At 35.2% G+C, this 16,853-nt stretch overlaps 1 protein-coding gene across 1 annotated transcript in view; it reads right to left on the reverse strand.

Moving 5' to 3' along the window:
* The window catches only part of LOC128876311 (serine/threonine-protein kinase 25), a 250,957-nt gene extending 234,164 nt beyond the window's left edge, over nucleotides 1-16,793 (reverse strand). Inside the window, exon 1 of the mRNA XM_054122566.1 lies at nucleotides 15,759-16,793. Coding sequence (XP_053978541.1) covers nucleotides 15,759-15,773 — 15 coding nt within the window. The 5' untranslated portion in view covers nucleotides 15,774-16,793. The remainder of the gene's footprint in view (nucleotides 1-15,758) is intronic.
* Between the last annotated feature and the right edge of the window lie 60 nt (nucleotides 16,794-16,853).

Raw genomic sequence — 16,853 nt, forward strand, 5'->3', positions numbered from 1 at the left:
GGTTACTTCGTGAAACAAAATAACGCAATTGTATTTAAAAAATGAAGTAATTGTGAACCAGAATACCTCGTTATTTAAAATACTAATTATTTCATTTATAAAGTGTCACGTCTACTATATCTGTAACACTGATCGTTTTTTAGATGAGTAGGGTACCCTTAAAAAATTTGTATCACACGCCATAGAAAAATATTGCACACCCCGTAGTGTTCAACACTATGACTCGACCTTATCACCTGCGTTCAAGAACACGAACCCGCAGCCAAGATACATAGGTGCACCGGTGCAAGATCGGGGGTTGCACGCATGCAAATACATGGGCGCAGCAAGGCAGCAGGCTGTGAATACACGTGGACATACGACTGCACGGGTGTACGGAGTGTGCACAAGCAGGGAGCTATTACTCGCTTTACGAGAGGGCGACACGCTGCTGACGTTTACAGTCGAACGAAACCTACCAAATGCGACGCCACGATTAATCCTCGCTCGCCCTGTTCCAATACGAAAGTTTTACAGAAAATGCGATACCTGGGGGTACAATCGAAGAGCGCTTTTAACCGCGTCTGCCATGAAAACAGCAATCATTTATTTGCTTGCTGCTTTTACGAATGCAATTAACTGTAGCAAAGAAGGAGCATCGGTAATTGACGCTGTACAGTAGGATGGTTCTTATTTTAATGATTTTTGAAATATATGTTACGTATCCCCTAAATATCTTGCACATATATATAAAAAATAAAATTCCTGCAAAATTTGAGCACCTAATTTTAACATTAACACGTACCTCAAACTTTCAATAGTTTTAAATGGAAAATACGTGCAATTATTTCTATCGGTTACTTTTTCTTTTATAACTCCGGTGAAAATTGATGAAATGATTTGAAGTTTGGCAGAGTTGTTACTTATGATAATAAGAACAAACCCCAAAAATTTCAAATATTTATCTTACTTAGTTCCTTATACATCAGCCCAGTAAATATGAAGCTATTTTCTGTACTTACAATATTTTTGTAATATTATATTAAATTTTTTAAGTATGGAATTATTTATTATTTTTTATAGATTGTTATTGAAAGAAGAATTTTGATATAATACATTTTTTAATTACTTGAAGAAAAATTGTTGTTTATGGAACTTTTACTTTATAGTTTATTAAAATAATAAGTTTAAGTTTTTAAACTCTTATGTGTAGGTTAGGAGTGCCAACTGCTAAAGCAATTTTACAGTTTTGTTTTTTGATTTTTAAAAGCCTGCGTCAAGTACTGATGCCTTTATACCGTATAATAAATTAACTGCGAACAGATTATTACAATTTTCATTCAACAATACAAGTTTAAACGAAATCGTTGAATTTGGAACGAAGTAAACGTTGCAAAGAATACTCCTTGTTCAATTGCAGAGTTTATTAACACTTTGGGTTTTTAAAAACACCAATCAACGAAACAAATGAATAAAATTTAAATTATAAGAATTAATAAGTTTATGAAGATGAAAATCTATTTTTAACTTTGCTTTGAAGTTGCTAGTCATGTTTGTTGAAACAAATTCTCGATATTTAAACTGTATACAAGGATGTATGTACAAGGATGTATGTACAAGGATGCTACGGCGCTAATTATTTCTAAAATAGAATATTGAGTTGGAGGAAATTCTTCTACGCTTTACGAGGATACGTATTGATTCTCAGTATTACCACGACAGATTTATAATTATAGTCAAGGTAATGGTTTTTCGAGCTGCATATTATATAAACTTATACCGTATCCTTTCTAGGAAATCAGAGTAACTTCGATAAGAACGATCTGCTTGTACGCCAGCGTTATCTAACATGTGCTCCGTGCAATGTAAGCAAGTGTTCCATGAAATAATCGTAGTTAATAATTAAGAAATGCTATATTAGTAACGTATGAAATTTATAAATTGTTGCAACTTTTAAAATCATTTCCTTTCTTTTATTAAGTTTGTACGACTAGTTTTGCCTATTATATTCAACAAGAATTAAATATTAGAATAGAGCTAGTGCACTCGACTAATATTAAACAAGTTTCCGATTCAATAACACACAATCACCAATTCCGCTAAAACGCAACTTACTTCTCGTTTTAATACTCTTTATATGCAGAATAGACTTATAATTTTTCTCTGGCCTTACAAATTCTGTACGTAGTTATATGTGTATTTAAATTCTCTTTTCAAAGATAAATTCATTTGAGCATCGATAACGTTTTTAATTTTAAATGTTAAATAACCACGTAAGAATACGAGTGTTCCGTAAATATTACAATGCTATAAAAGATATTTCGCATATGAGTCATTTCTACAACAGTTACGACGGCATTAAACACGGATGTGCGTATTTCTACGCATTCCGGGAGCCAGCATGATGCTGCAGAAGAATGCAATTATGTTCATAAGGACGCCAGAGGGCCGTGGATTACTACGTTATTGATATTATATTATTTGTAATTATCACTTAATAAACTACGGTATTCAAATGCGCAATACTAGTTGAGCCTTAATATATCGAGAGATGTAAAGTGTCCTATAAAGAATAAACACTAAACCTACCGACGTTTATTTATAATCTATTTCTATCGTGACGAAACAAGTGACTAGTCTTAAAGATACTTTTTTCAAATTAAATGCAAAAATATTCTACGTGCAACTGAATTGAATAATACATGAAACAAATATATATAATTTATATATTCCGTATAAGAAATATATAGTAGAGTTTGAAAACGGTCGTGGTAGATTTAATGACAAAATAGTTTAAGAAATGATGTTATACATATACAGGATGTTTTGTTTAAAGCTGAATAGTTAAATACCTCTTGAGAGGATGAAGCTATCAAAAAAATGTTTTTACGGGAGTAAATATTTTTTTCGAGTTTCGAACGAGGATCAGACTGTAGTTTTAAAAATCTTTTATATTTTTTAATAATTCTAATACCGACCATAGATACACTCCAATAGAATAAGATTCATTTTGAATTTTGTGTTTTGTATAATCCCCGGTGCCGTTTTTGTTCAACACCGAGCACTTCTGTTATCTTTTTTACGTGTCTACAAATGGCACCTGATACATTAGCAAAAACAAAAAATCATATGTATTATGGACAAATCAACAAAAAGAATGTTAAAATTAAAAGTTCATCAGAGAATGTACGAACTCTACCATAAATGCAGTCAGTCCCGAGTTTGTGCATTTACGGAGACTTCACCGTACTTGTCTCGATGAAATGTAAAAAATGTTGAGGACTTGTCTTTCCATTCTCTTTCTTGGTCGGTTTATGGCGAAGTCTAAAGGCCTTAAGGTCGTCTACATAATGCATCCGATTCTGCATGCAAGTCCACTAATATTAAACCGCCCTGTATCACTTTAAGAGTCACACCATATCGCGATATATTATAAATAATGCGCGGCAAAGGTTACTCGCGGTTGTCCGATGTTTTATCGCTGAGGTAGAATAATGGGATCGCCATTATTCAGCGATTACGACTGGTCCCGATTTGGCGACGGTGCCAATTTTTAACGGCATTTTCCAATGCGTGCTCGCGCGCTACAAAGAACGCTCCCTTCCTTTTACGCGGTGCATATTTTATCGAAAATAAAATGGACAACGGCCAAGCGCGACGAGCACAGACAGAGGCGACTTATAAACCCGTACAACCGTGCAACCCGCCATATCTTTCCACGTTTCTTTACGACAGCCGTCACGAGAACGATTCGGATTCATTAGGGGTCTACAGGGTGTCCACGCTAAAGTCTGACAGACGCATATTTCAATAACTATTGATGATACGAAAAATTTGTTTCGATGTAAATTGCGGGATACAATGGGCTCTATATTGTGGCGTAAACGAAATTTTTTTTATATTATTAATTTAAAAGATACGATGAAGTTTCGTGGTGAAGTTTCGTTTTTAAAATGGAACTACATATATTTCAAGACGAATTCATTGAGCCTTAATGTGTTTACCCGATTTTTCTTAGTTTTCAAGATAGAACGCTTCGAAATTTACTGATTTTCTGCGGTAAAATCTCAATTTGAGTGGCAAATCATAAAAGCAGTCCTACGCTGTCACTCAAACTGAAACTTTTCCGGTGAAAATCAGTAAATTCCGAAGCGTTCTATCTTGAAAACTAATAAAAATCGGATAAATACATTAAGGGTCAATGAATTCATCTTGAAATATATAGTTCTATTTAAAAAACGAAACTTCACCATCGTATCTTTTACATTAATGATATAAAAAAAGTTTCGTTCACACCACAATATAGACCCCATTGTATCCTGCAATTTACATCTAAACAAATTTTTCGTGTCATCAATAATTATTGAAATATGCGACCGTCACACTTTAGCGTGGACACCCTGTATATACAAGTTGGGCACAACGAAAAGACTAATTTAATGAATTTTCTAAAAAATTACAATATTTACTTGAACGTATGTATAAAATGTTCTTAAAGTTTCATTAAATTATATACCTTTCTTTCCTGCTAAAAAAAAAAAAAACAACGAAGTCCTAAACTTATTTCCCCCTCTTGAAGCCTTGAAAATTAAAAGGAGGCGAATTAAGAAACGCAATTTCACAAAATGGTCATTTAGATCAAACAAATTGAGAAACACTGACATAGGTATAAAAATTCGAAAAGAATATGCATCATCTGGAAAACATTGAGAGATACTGCAAAATAGATGGAGTAACATTGCTTCGAGTACAATTACAAGATCGATAGCTACAATATCAAGATCGATAGCTACAATATCAAGATCGATAAATAAAGTTTTAAGAGTACACGGATTTTTTCATCGATAAAAAGAAAATATAATTGTTCTTTTCCTTTTTATTATGACTTATGATATATTTTATTATGATAAGACATTAGATAAATTACTAAAGTATATTCTCTACTGTAATACACAGTAAACACAGAAACATAAGTGATATTCCTGAATAGATTCGTAATTTTGTTTAGAGACTTATGCCAATTGAGGAAGTGCCCACGTACTTATGGACGAGGATTGTAAGTCAGTGCGTCTGATACTCGTTTCTCCGCGTCCACTTTACGCTGGCGGCAAGAAACGGACAAGCAGCTCCGCATCGAGGCCACGATCAAACAATGTCTATTGTGCCACGTAAACGATACTAACGACGACTATCTCGCGGAGGACGTTGATATCTCTATTATAGAAATGAATTTCGCGGTAATTCGCATGACGAATGGCTCTTTCCGCGGACGATGGGGGGATTAACACGATTGTGACGAATTGTTCGCGTGGTCGTGTGTGTCCTTGACACCCGCGTGTCGTTGGTAATTTAAAAAAAACGTATGAGCGCGCGAATTCTCACGGGTACGAGCGATCCCATCACGATGCGATTTATGAAATAATAATAACAATAAAGGAACTAGAGGTAGTTAACACTTTGGCTTCGGTTGACACAGATGTGCATCTTTCAGATTTTCATGTACAGGGTGTCCCACGCAACAGGAACTGGCTGTACCTAACGGTTGGGAATAGAAAAGAAATGCTATGATTGAAAGTTAAATGGTTTCGGATGGTATATAACATACAAATGGTATATAACATGCATTTATGCACTTTCGTGCATTGGTGCATCAAAAAAATGCAACAGCACTTTTTGTAAATGGAAACCTATATTTTTGATGACATCGTTCGATGCAGTTTCTTGTACTCTACAAAAAAGTGTTAACGTATTTATGCCCTAAACTTGTTCGTTAGGATGTTATTGATAGTAAAAGTTATCCGAACTATTTCTGTCCCTCGGTAAGGCCTTTTTATGGGAATCTTTAAAAGATAGGATGTATTCGCACTCCTTTACTAATCTTAAGGAGCTCCAACAACGCATTCAGTAAGAAATATGCAAAATTACGGAAAGATACATAAGGAAAGTGCTTGGACTGCAATGGAGGACCGTTCGAACACTTGTAACATAGGTACTTGCCGAAAGACGGAAACAATGCAGATAACTTTCTAACAAACATGTTGAGAGCATAGGTATGTTAATACCGTTTTGTAGAGCACAAGAGACTACATCGATCTGTGTCGTCACAATATTCAATGATAAAAATAGTTCGAATACTGAACACCAATGTGTGGTATTGACAATATGCTATTAGGACTTTACTTTTATGGTGAAATATTAAACGAGGATAGATATTTACCCCATTTAGAAAGTAATGCACATGCTTACATAATTTTGTTTTTTAAATAATTTACATCTCCGAGCAGTGTACCATAAACATCTATAACAGTGACCCATAAAACGGAATTTTTGCAGTATTCAAAATACATATTTAAATAATATTGCCCGTACTATTCAGAATTCCCTTAATAATAGAGATTCACGACGATATATGCTCCAATCGACGCCCCGATATCAATACCACGGCTCTTAATGTAACCTGCTTTCCTCCCACGTGGTCGATCAACGCTTATACGGTGCAGCAAAAGCGAAATAAAGAGCGATCATCGAAACTTCATCGGTCGCAGACGCCTACGTAATAACGGTATAAAGTCGTACAAACATAAACGAAGGAACCGTGCAGGTAGGTACAGAGTGGCGCGTATCGCGAGCACACCACCTGAAATTCTCGCGTCGATAAACTTTATGGGGAACAACCGACGACGATAACCATACACGTACGAGCGTTTCTACGTTTGTTTATGCGCGTCTCCGCTAACCGAGGTGCGAGCTAGGCTTTCCGGGCTACGATAAGAATAACGACACCGATAACAGGGTTGCGTGTGTCCGTGAACGCATATGGTGCTCTATCGTTCAACGGGTCTCTGGTTTTAATAATTCCGTGCCACGCAGCCGACATTTTACGTAAAAGGTTTCCTCGGGAACTATTCTGTCGCGAATTCGTAAATTTCGCGCCACTCGGAATAACAGAGAGACCACATACTCGCATAACTTCTCACTTAACGAATGACTATCGTACGTGCGAAAGGAAAAAGGTTTCTGTTTCTAGAATTTTTATTTCGCGTAAAAAATAATTGCGGAATGTTAATATTTTTATAGATAATAGTAGACATGTTAAAGGTCTTTTAAGTCTTTAATTTTTATATTTGGAACTTAACGTCCTATGAATAAACTATAAGTATAAAAAAGTTCCGTTTTATTATTCCCTATAATCTGATATTTTTTTTAAATTCACGCTTCTACGCATCTCAGGATTATCAGCAACATTTGTCCCGCAGTCAAAGGGTTAATTAAACTAATATCTATCAATTATAACTATTGGATAATTTTTTAAATAACTCTGGGTACAAGAATCTGTGATAAAAAGTTATCCAATAGTTCTGATTGATAGAACTATTAGTTCAAAGGGATAGTTAAACTAATATCTATCAATTAAAACTATTGGATAATTTTTTAAATAACTCTAGGTGCAAGAATCTGTGGCAAAAAGTTATCCAATAGTTCTGATTGATAGAACTATTAGTTTAATTGATCAGGAGCTCTAGAACTATTGAAAATGAAGGCGGAACTTTTAATTATTTATGAGCTTCCACAAAGTGAGCTGCCAGTTACACTCAGCCAGTTTGTGAATGTTTTTTTTTTTTTTTTATAATTCTGTTTAATTGATAGAAAAACGCATCTGAAATCGACCACCGAGGCACGCAGAGGAGCGGAACAGCCCCGAAAGTATATAAACACGTTGCTGTAAAGAATACAGAGATTCGATATACGAGAAGAAGCCATATGATCGTCGACAAACGAATGGGTGCCGTCGAAGGGAGAACCACGGTGAAATCCCGTCTTGGACACTCGTATACATTCCATTTCGATCGATATAACCAGATAGCAGGTGTCTTTGTACTAAAGGGCTACCACTTTTACTCGTTTTTCGCGGATCGGTATTTCCATCCCGACTGATGTTCCTCCATTCGCACGAGAGCAGGTGCAACGTGAATTGTATGGAACTTTAATGAACCGACGACTATCTTTTTGCGTTACGGTCAACCGAAGCAATCTAAAACAAGGGACACGCGACACATACTCCACCGAATGGTTCAACCCTCTCGTAGTCAATCGACTACGTATTTCTGTGGTTTCAACAATTTTGTATCGATTTACGTTTTGAAAATTAAAGTTTATCGTAACAATTAAAGCTGTAAATTATTTATACAGAAAGAAAGATTAAAGATTGGAGAGTCATTCTTGTCTAACAGTTTCAGAAAATCGAATTTTCATTTTGTTTGTTTTTTCATAGTTCAGAGTCTATTATAGAGAATATTCTTACAAAAGATTTTGTCAAAGTTCGAAAATATAACGGAGCTACCAGCACTTATTAGAACACGTGATAAACTTTCATCAGCACAATGAAAATTTTAAGTTATATTCTTATTTATTCCTATTATTAAATTTCACCTATATTTATTTTATTCGTGGAAAAATGAATATTTTGTTGTTGCTGTAAAAGCATTGAATGCAATATGTACAACGGATACGGTTTAGGAAATCGGTTGGTTAAATTATATTTCTTATACAATGTTCTTCTTATAAATAGCTTATAACAAGGTGATTCCTCTTTTTTAAAAAGAAAACTTTTAACATGTAATAAGGATTACATTAAAGATTAAGCTACAACATCCTATATTAACTTGCATATAAATTAATGCTAAATAGGAAATATATATAAGAGATACATTAAAGAGACATATACAATAAGAGTTACATTAAAGATTAAGCTAAAACATCCTATATTAACTTGGATATAAATTAATGCTAAATAGAAAACATAAGATAAAACTCTCCCCTAACATATCAATTTCATTTTTCGTCAATTTCATCTTCATTTCAGATTTCATCAATCAGCTTAATTACAGCTACAGTTGATTCGATCCCTTACAAAGTTTTCTGGCAAAGAGGAAACTTTCCTGGCGGAAGAATGTTTAACAGATTTTATCTATTATAAAGAGTAAAGAAAATTCTATTTAATTTTTACTTGAATGTATTTTCACGTATATAATTTTCATGTTAATTTTGGTCTCCTGAAAAGAACCTAAACCAAGATCGAAATTTCAAAATAAATCTCATCCTCTAATGTTCTAAAAATTCCGCAAGATAAACAACTAATTTGTAATTCATCCACTAAAAATTACAATCTGATTTATAAAATGATTAAATTATAATTATATTTCACGTTGAATAAAGGAACGCTTAACTCGGTTACTGTTCAAGAGGGTACTCATAGAGAAACATCACTGCGCGGAGTTTTCATTCATCAACTCCTACTCGAATGAAATTTCGTCCATGACTGATCTCGGACACGCGACGAAAGTATCCAGAAGCAAGAAGCGCAACCTGAATGACAGAAAACTGCAGGGAATATTGTACGAGTCGTAGCGCATGAAGATTAATGGCAAACGATGCTGTTACGTTCTTTCATTAATTTCCCGTTTAAAGAGCCCGCGTAGAGCGGATGAATGGTCTACGCAAGCTTGCGCGTGTATACGTAATCGTACAAACACAACACCGTAGTGGCACGCTTTAGCGCCTGAGGCAAAATATACAAACGCCGCTTTCCACGTTTCCCTCGAGAGACGCGACTAAATAACGATTAACTCCTAAATGGCCACTTTGATCTCTATAGTCGGAGACGGGCGAAACGTTATTCGAATAATAAGTGACGGATAAAAACAACGTATTACAGTGGATTATTCGCAACGATATGTTTTTATCTATCCATCGTAAAGTATAATTTAAAGTTACGAATAAAATACATTCATTAGAAAATGTGTACATTTTTACGTGTACACGAATGCTTTGCAATTATCGAATAAATTAAGAAATAATATATGAGTGCAAGTATTACATGTTAACTTTTACTAATATTGCCACCTCTACATATCTTCTAAATGTAGTTCATAAGAGTATCATGTTACATGGATGTACTTTTAAGCACGATACGTGTTATCATATAGTGTTTCGTTGAAATTGGAATAGTTTTCGTATCTCACAAAGAGATGCAGATATCAAAAAAATGTTTTTACAAAAGATATTTGGTTCAAATAGATAAATTATACGGTGTAAGTAATTTTGCTGTGTGTAAAGTTGTGGTGGAGATTCGAAAAGCAAATTAGTGTTCCTTATATATTTTTATCCCAAATATTATTGCATTTCTTTAGACAAATGTATCTACCTACGTACTATAAAAAAAAATAATAAAAAGAAAACAGATCATTTATTGTAATTTAAAACCCAAAAGTGGATATCGAAGTCGGTAGATTTAACGCAGTCTAAACAACTGCTATTATATTAAGGACAAAAATAAATAAAGTTCCATTTAAAAAATGAATATTTTCTGCAAATCTCCACCATTAATTTTGAACCAAATAACTTTTGTCAAAATATCTTTTTGATAGCTTCATCCTTTCATGAGATATTTAACCATTCCTAATATAAGAAAATATGTGATTTTGAGTTTTCTCTGATATACTTTATCTCAAATATGTATGAATAATGCAAATGATAAATTATTTTAAGATCGTATCTGGTCAGGTCCCAAAGAAGAGTTTCTTACATTTGATACCACGTAACTTGCTCACTCCAGTTAACTTCTAAGGTATATAATTTATGACAAATATAAAAGTATACTTGCTTAATGAGCAAGTTACATGGACAACACTGTACTTGACCAAATATGACAAATATAAGTTTTGGTTGCTCTAAAAAGCAGACAAATTCAAAACAAAACAAGGAAACTTCGATATTTTATTATAATTATCTAAAAATAAAAGTCCGCGTATCATTTATCTTTTATTCTAAGCTTTCATCTAGATAAGCATTTTGCCCATTATTAATTACTAGACTGCGGATCTTTATGCATTTATATAAAATTTGAATGTGCAAGAACCTACAAAATGCACACAATATGTAAGAATATAAAAAAAAATTGAAAGTAAAGTTCATGTTATAATATTTGCAAAATAATATAAATTCTTATTTAGGTTCAACTGTTGTAGATACGTTCGCGAAGATTTTATTTTGCATAATGATTCGCAGTCTACTAATTACGATACAATCCATTGTTCGTTCCCATTCAATTTTCATCAAATGCTTCCAATCGACCCACCTTCGATCGAGTAATATAATGGAATTCTACCGAAGAGTATCGGTATCTTCTATCGAAGTATAATAATGGAAAAACGCGAGCAAACGAAGAAATCGCACACAACGCGTACGATTACGAGTAACATTTTCTCGTTTCGCATTGCGCCGACATCACATCGAACGAAATCTGATCGCGACGTATTAATTACCGGCCAGTGCTCTTTTTGTTCCATGGAGGAGCCAGTGGTAATAAATAGACGGCCACGATAAAAGGTAGCCTACCGTGCATGATTGCGATGCGCGCGATATGCGTCATCGACGCTGATAACCGACCGGGAGATAATCTTAAGCCTTTAACTATGGGACAAAGTAGTCGACAGATAACCACCAAGTAATTACCATCGAACGTTTTTCAAATGTGCCCCGTACAGCATTGTTTTTTTCCGAAAATTCTGATCTATCGCCCAGAGTTGGGGAAAAACTTCAATCGAACTGATAACACGATCGAAACACGTTCTCCTTTTGCTTCGAACATTGTTTGTATTTCCAATTAAAGCCTGCACTTCATTTATGAAAAATGCAGGAATTGCAATTTTAAGTTGCAACATACTGCAGATAAGAATTGTAATCCACCTCTTGTGGACAATAATTAATTACTTTTGAGATTAATCTTGTCATTGATTAAAAATATTAATCATGATGATGATAACTATTACTTGAGTAATTATCTTGCTTTCGAAGTTACATAAATCTTTAACAATGCAATTATTTGGATACATATATATGTGGATATATTGCTGATGAGTAGACTGCGAATGTTTATGCAAATTCATGTTTTTGTAGCCAAAGATGAAGAATAAAAACGTAAATAAAGGTATGTTTTATCTTCTGAAATTTGTAACATCTATTTTGTTTGTTATATTTCATATATTTATGCATTTGCATAATTGTATAATTTGGTAATTGTCAAAACGTTGAGAATTATATATTTTGTAAAAATTATATAAAGTTTCCATATCTAACTTATTTTAAGTCGTCGAAAGGGTTAAAACAAATTGGTTTTTGATTCTTCCAATTACGTCGTACCATACTCAAAATTTTGAAAAATAATATACATGTTACACCGTTTAGAAGATAAAATATGCTTTTATTTAAGTTTAAATTCTTTTTCTGCATCCATGAAGATATGAATTTGCATATATATACGCAATCTAATAATCGTAAATTGCATTTGCAGATTGGAATCATAAATTGTTAATTTTGTAATCAATCAGTGAATAATTACTTTAACCTCTATTATAACGAGTGAAGATTTGAAATGCTACAGTTGTTTCATTGTTGATCATAATTAGAGAAGTTTTCAAAAACGTAATATTTCAAACTTTATCAAGAGATGAAATTACAAATCACTGAAACGACGGAATATTCGAAGAAAACGAGAAGTTCGTATAACAGAATTTCATTGGTAATTTACATATGCATGATAGGTAGTTGCAAACTTCGAATACACAATTTACATACATTACAAATAGACAGGGTATCCAAAAATGCTAAAAATAAGACGAAAATGGTACGGTCTTCGATCAAAACTTATTTTATTTGTTAATGTGAAATAAATTTGTATTCGACTAACAGTTTATTTGAATAAGAATTTATGTAAATAAACTTAATGAGAGCACAAAGTAATTAGATTAATATAAATAATATACAATACTTATAAAAGTATATAAAATATACCCGTATTGCATATAATTAATTAATTACTGATATAATTATATCGAATTTGTTAATGTCAAGTGACGAATTCTAAATCAAAGTTTAACTAAAATTACACTATCATTTCAGTTACCTAACAAATAGTCTAACAAAATTATCGAGTATCGGTATCAACATTCCACTATACCACTTAATTGCTATTTTGTAATCACGATAACCGAGTAATCGCCGACTTACATAGTAACCATAATCGATAAACATTAAACTGATAATCCAGTTTGTCCAACGCCGATGTAATCTCACACTTGAATCGGATACACTGAAATGCTCTTTTTTTCTTTCATTTGCATCGTGGAAACACGATACCTCGTCTCTCATTATAGGATATGGTTACGCAATGTCACGGAGAAACGTTACAGAAGCAACGGGTAATCAACGACAGTGACGATGCACACGTAGCCACGAATCTTTCTGCTCGCATCGCTCGATTATGATGTAATTGTTTATAATATCGCGCTGCAAACTCTGTGTTCAAACGCGCCAGGGGCACGTGTCGTTCTTTCTTTCTCGCACGAAACCCGCGAACAAGCCTTCGCGAACGCGAGTATCGGTGACTAGAAACACCTCGCAGTTACCGTAGGCTGTGAGACGTAAGCAACCGTCTTTCAGTATTCTTCTAATAAAGATTTTTCTCAAGGAAACGGTTCTGTTATGACCGCGAGCACGACTTTTCCATGGCCTTTAAAATGCGGCCGATTGAAACTCCGTTTCTTCGAATTGCTAGTGTAGTTACTAGTAAGTCGAACAGCGATTTTGAAGCAGAGAAAATTGACGATTTCAGACAAATTTCGAAGTACTGGTTTGAGAAGTAGTGCACGAAAGCAGATTCAGGGGAAATTCTTTGTTTTTTTCTTTTGCTATTGAAACGAAGATTCTCAAATTTGAATTAAAATGGTGTTGCTTGATAGTGTTGATATTTAGGTATAATGTATCTTACAGTCAGCGTAAGAAGTATTCGTACAGCAACCAATTTAAAATAAATGCTTCCTGTACGAATACTTATTACAGTGACTGTATATATATTAGCTCTACCGGAAAGTTCTGTCCGTTCCAGTTACAAGTTTTTAACAAATACGCGCATATTCATTAAAAACCATATACAAATTGCAATCATGCTGGCAAGATGTTATAAACAATGATAAAAATGATATTATTCAATAAAATTTATTCAAGGTATGAGAAATTTATTATTTTGTGTTATTCTACAAACGGACACAACTTTCCGGTAAACCTAATATTTCAAATCAAGCGGAAAATTGTATAATCATCATAGAAATATTCGAAGCATCAATCGAGAAAAAATGATGAATCTTTTCATTTCCTAACAACGATATATCATCATTAATTACACTTGCAAAAAGTGTCGATGTACGTTAGTTCAATTGACTGATAATGTAAAATTGAGTAACAAATGACTTAAACAATGTATGATATATAAATAATTGAATACATGTTTATTTGTATGTGCTGTTTATAAAAAGTGACCATAATTTTAAAAACAAAAATTGCGTCACAGGAGCTAAGAAACGTTCTTTCGAATACCCTTAAACTTATCACCAGAAAATGTACGTTTGTTCCAAGACTATTCTTAAATATGCACCTTTTTCGACCTATGTAGGCTTCCCCCTTAAGACTGAAACGGTTACAAATATGTATTAGGCGGACCGCAAAGTAATATCATTTCTTGTACATTAAATTCAAACAAATACATTGTTAATTACTTTCGATTTTTAATCAATTATCCTCGTAATCACCCTCGTTACCAACAGCCTTTTGCAAACTTTCAACTTTCAGATCGATCAAAGTAAATGAACTGATGAATAATAAACAAGTATTGTGATTCGCAGAAACGACATTACTTTCCAACCCAACTAATACTCCCCTCAGCTGTATTAAAAAAGAATTAAATGAATTCCTACACCCCGTAACTGTGCCACATCGTTGCACATCAATGCAAACAAACCGGATTACGGATTACGCTTACTTAGAGACGTGCAACGACATCGTTGACGGATCGATGTTTCCACTGATCGCGGAAACGTTCCCGCGCAAAAGGCGATACGAAATTATCGCATACCAGCGTTCTTTAGTCACGCGGATTCTGGTTATCACGTGGAAGGAAAAAACGAAGCGCACGGTCGTTCGATGCCAGCGTGACATATTATCTCGCGTGTGTTCGTTCTGATTTTCGGTGCATCTCTCACGTAACACGATTCACAGGAACTATTAAGGTTACCGACGGTACTCTCGAAAGTACATAGATAAGGAAATATCAGATAATTTACCCTAACTTAATCTATTATTTCGTTTTCTACTTACAGGTTTCGTTGAAGTTAAAAGTAGCGATCTCTTTCGCGTATGTTTATCGCAAAAGTACTTGCGATTCACAAGGTTATCTACCATAATTTGTAACTTTCGCTTGACTATTCGCATACCGCGATAGTAGCAATTGAAGGTTATGGTCATTCGATTAGAATTACGTATCAATATCCACAAAAATTATTCATGTTCGCTTTCTTGAATACTCGCTACATTCCATGTACATAAATAAATTACGTTCGTTCCCTCTAACCCTGAACTCTAAAAAAGTGTCTCGCTTACTCCATTTCACATAATCCAGGGATGGAAACCCTGTTCGAAGGGGGAAGGAGACTGGTAAAACGTAGGTCGCAGAGACAGAGAAAGAACAGGATGAGAATGAAGAGATGCTGAAAGTAGGGAAGGGAAGCGTGGGGGGGAAAGGGGAGTTGATAACATGCCAGCTGTGCGCAGGAACGGAGGTTAGGTTAGAATTGGCGTTTGGGGGTCGCGAGGTCAACCCACGGGATCGAACGACGAAACGGGACAGGGTAACGTAGAAAAAAAGATTTGCAGGAAGGAGAGGTTACCTCGTTGAAGGCCATCTTCTTCGTTATGCTTCCGGACTCGCGGCTGCTTCCGGCGCCTCCTTGCCCCACCGCTCCTGTCGAAGAGTATCGTCTCCCGGAGCCGCTGGACTAGTTGTTCCAGCAGCAGCTGATCTCGCCTGTCCAGATATCCAGGGGAGGACGAGAGCACATCGAAGCCGCGAAAAACGCCACTCGCGGCACACCAAACACGAGCACCCAGACGACGACGACGACGACACTCGCTCGCGACCTGTCTCGCAGCCCTCCGCGACACACATACGTCACGGAAGAAACGACTGATCACCTTCGCGGAGGAGCACCTTACGAAACACCTTTATGATCGACCGTGCGCCACGGGATGCCTTGGAACGATTACCGTATCCCTCTGTCGCACGAACCGCCGTGCCGTGGATAATCTGGCATTCCTCAGGTGGGCACCGAGAGCACCTTCGTCGCCGACGTTCGAAATACCGAAGGCGGCTTCGTTTACCCGGCGCTGTCGAGCCACGAAATTATCGCGATCACGTTACCAACGGGCTGTCACTATGCGACGCGCGTACATCGATCGCCGCGACTTAATCGAATCACCGTGTAACCCGTTTCTCGCACTGTTTTTCTCACGTATTTATATCCGCCGCAGAACGATCCGCAAACAGAGGAGCGCCATCTTGGTTTCTGCTGTCGCGGAACGAGTCGAATGAGATGCGCGCGACGCCGACACAGCTGTGAACGGGTGGCCAACGGGAGAACGAGCGGGTTTTCGGAACGCACGCGACGCCAGACAATTTTCAGGCGCGTTCTTCGGACGCACTGATGTACTTTACCCCAAAGGTTACATTTGTAATTAAATTATTTAAAAAGTCATTTCGTGATCACATTCGAGATAACGTTATTTGAAATATTATGTAAAATAACACATTAGTTTATTACATAGTTATATTCATACCTGTAATCATATTCGAGATAACGTTATTTGAAACATTATGTAAAATAACACATTAGTTTATTACATAATTATTTTCATATCTGCAATCATATTCGAGATAATGCTATTTGAAATATTATGTAAAATAACACATTAGTTTATTACATAGT

The sequence above is a fragment of the Hylaeus volcanicus genome, chromosome 5 (assembly GCF_026283585.1).
Source record: "Hylaeus volcanicus isolate JK05 chromosome 5, UHH_iyHylVolc1.0_haploid, whole genome shotgun sequence".
NCBI lineage: Eukaryota > Metazoa > Arthropoda > Insecta > Hymenoptera > Colletidae > Hylaeus > Hylaeus volcanicus.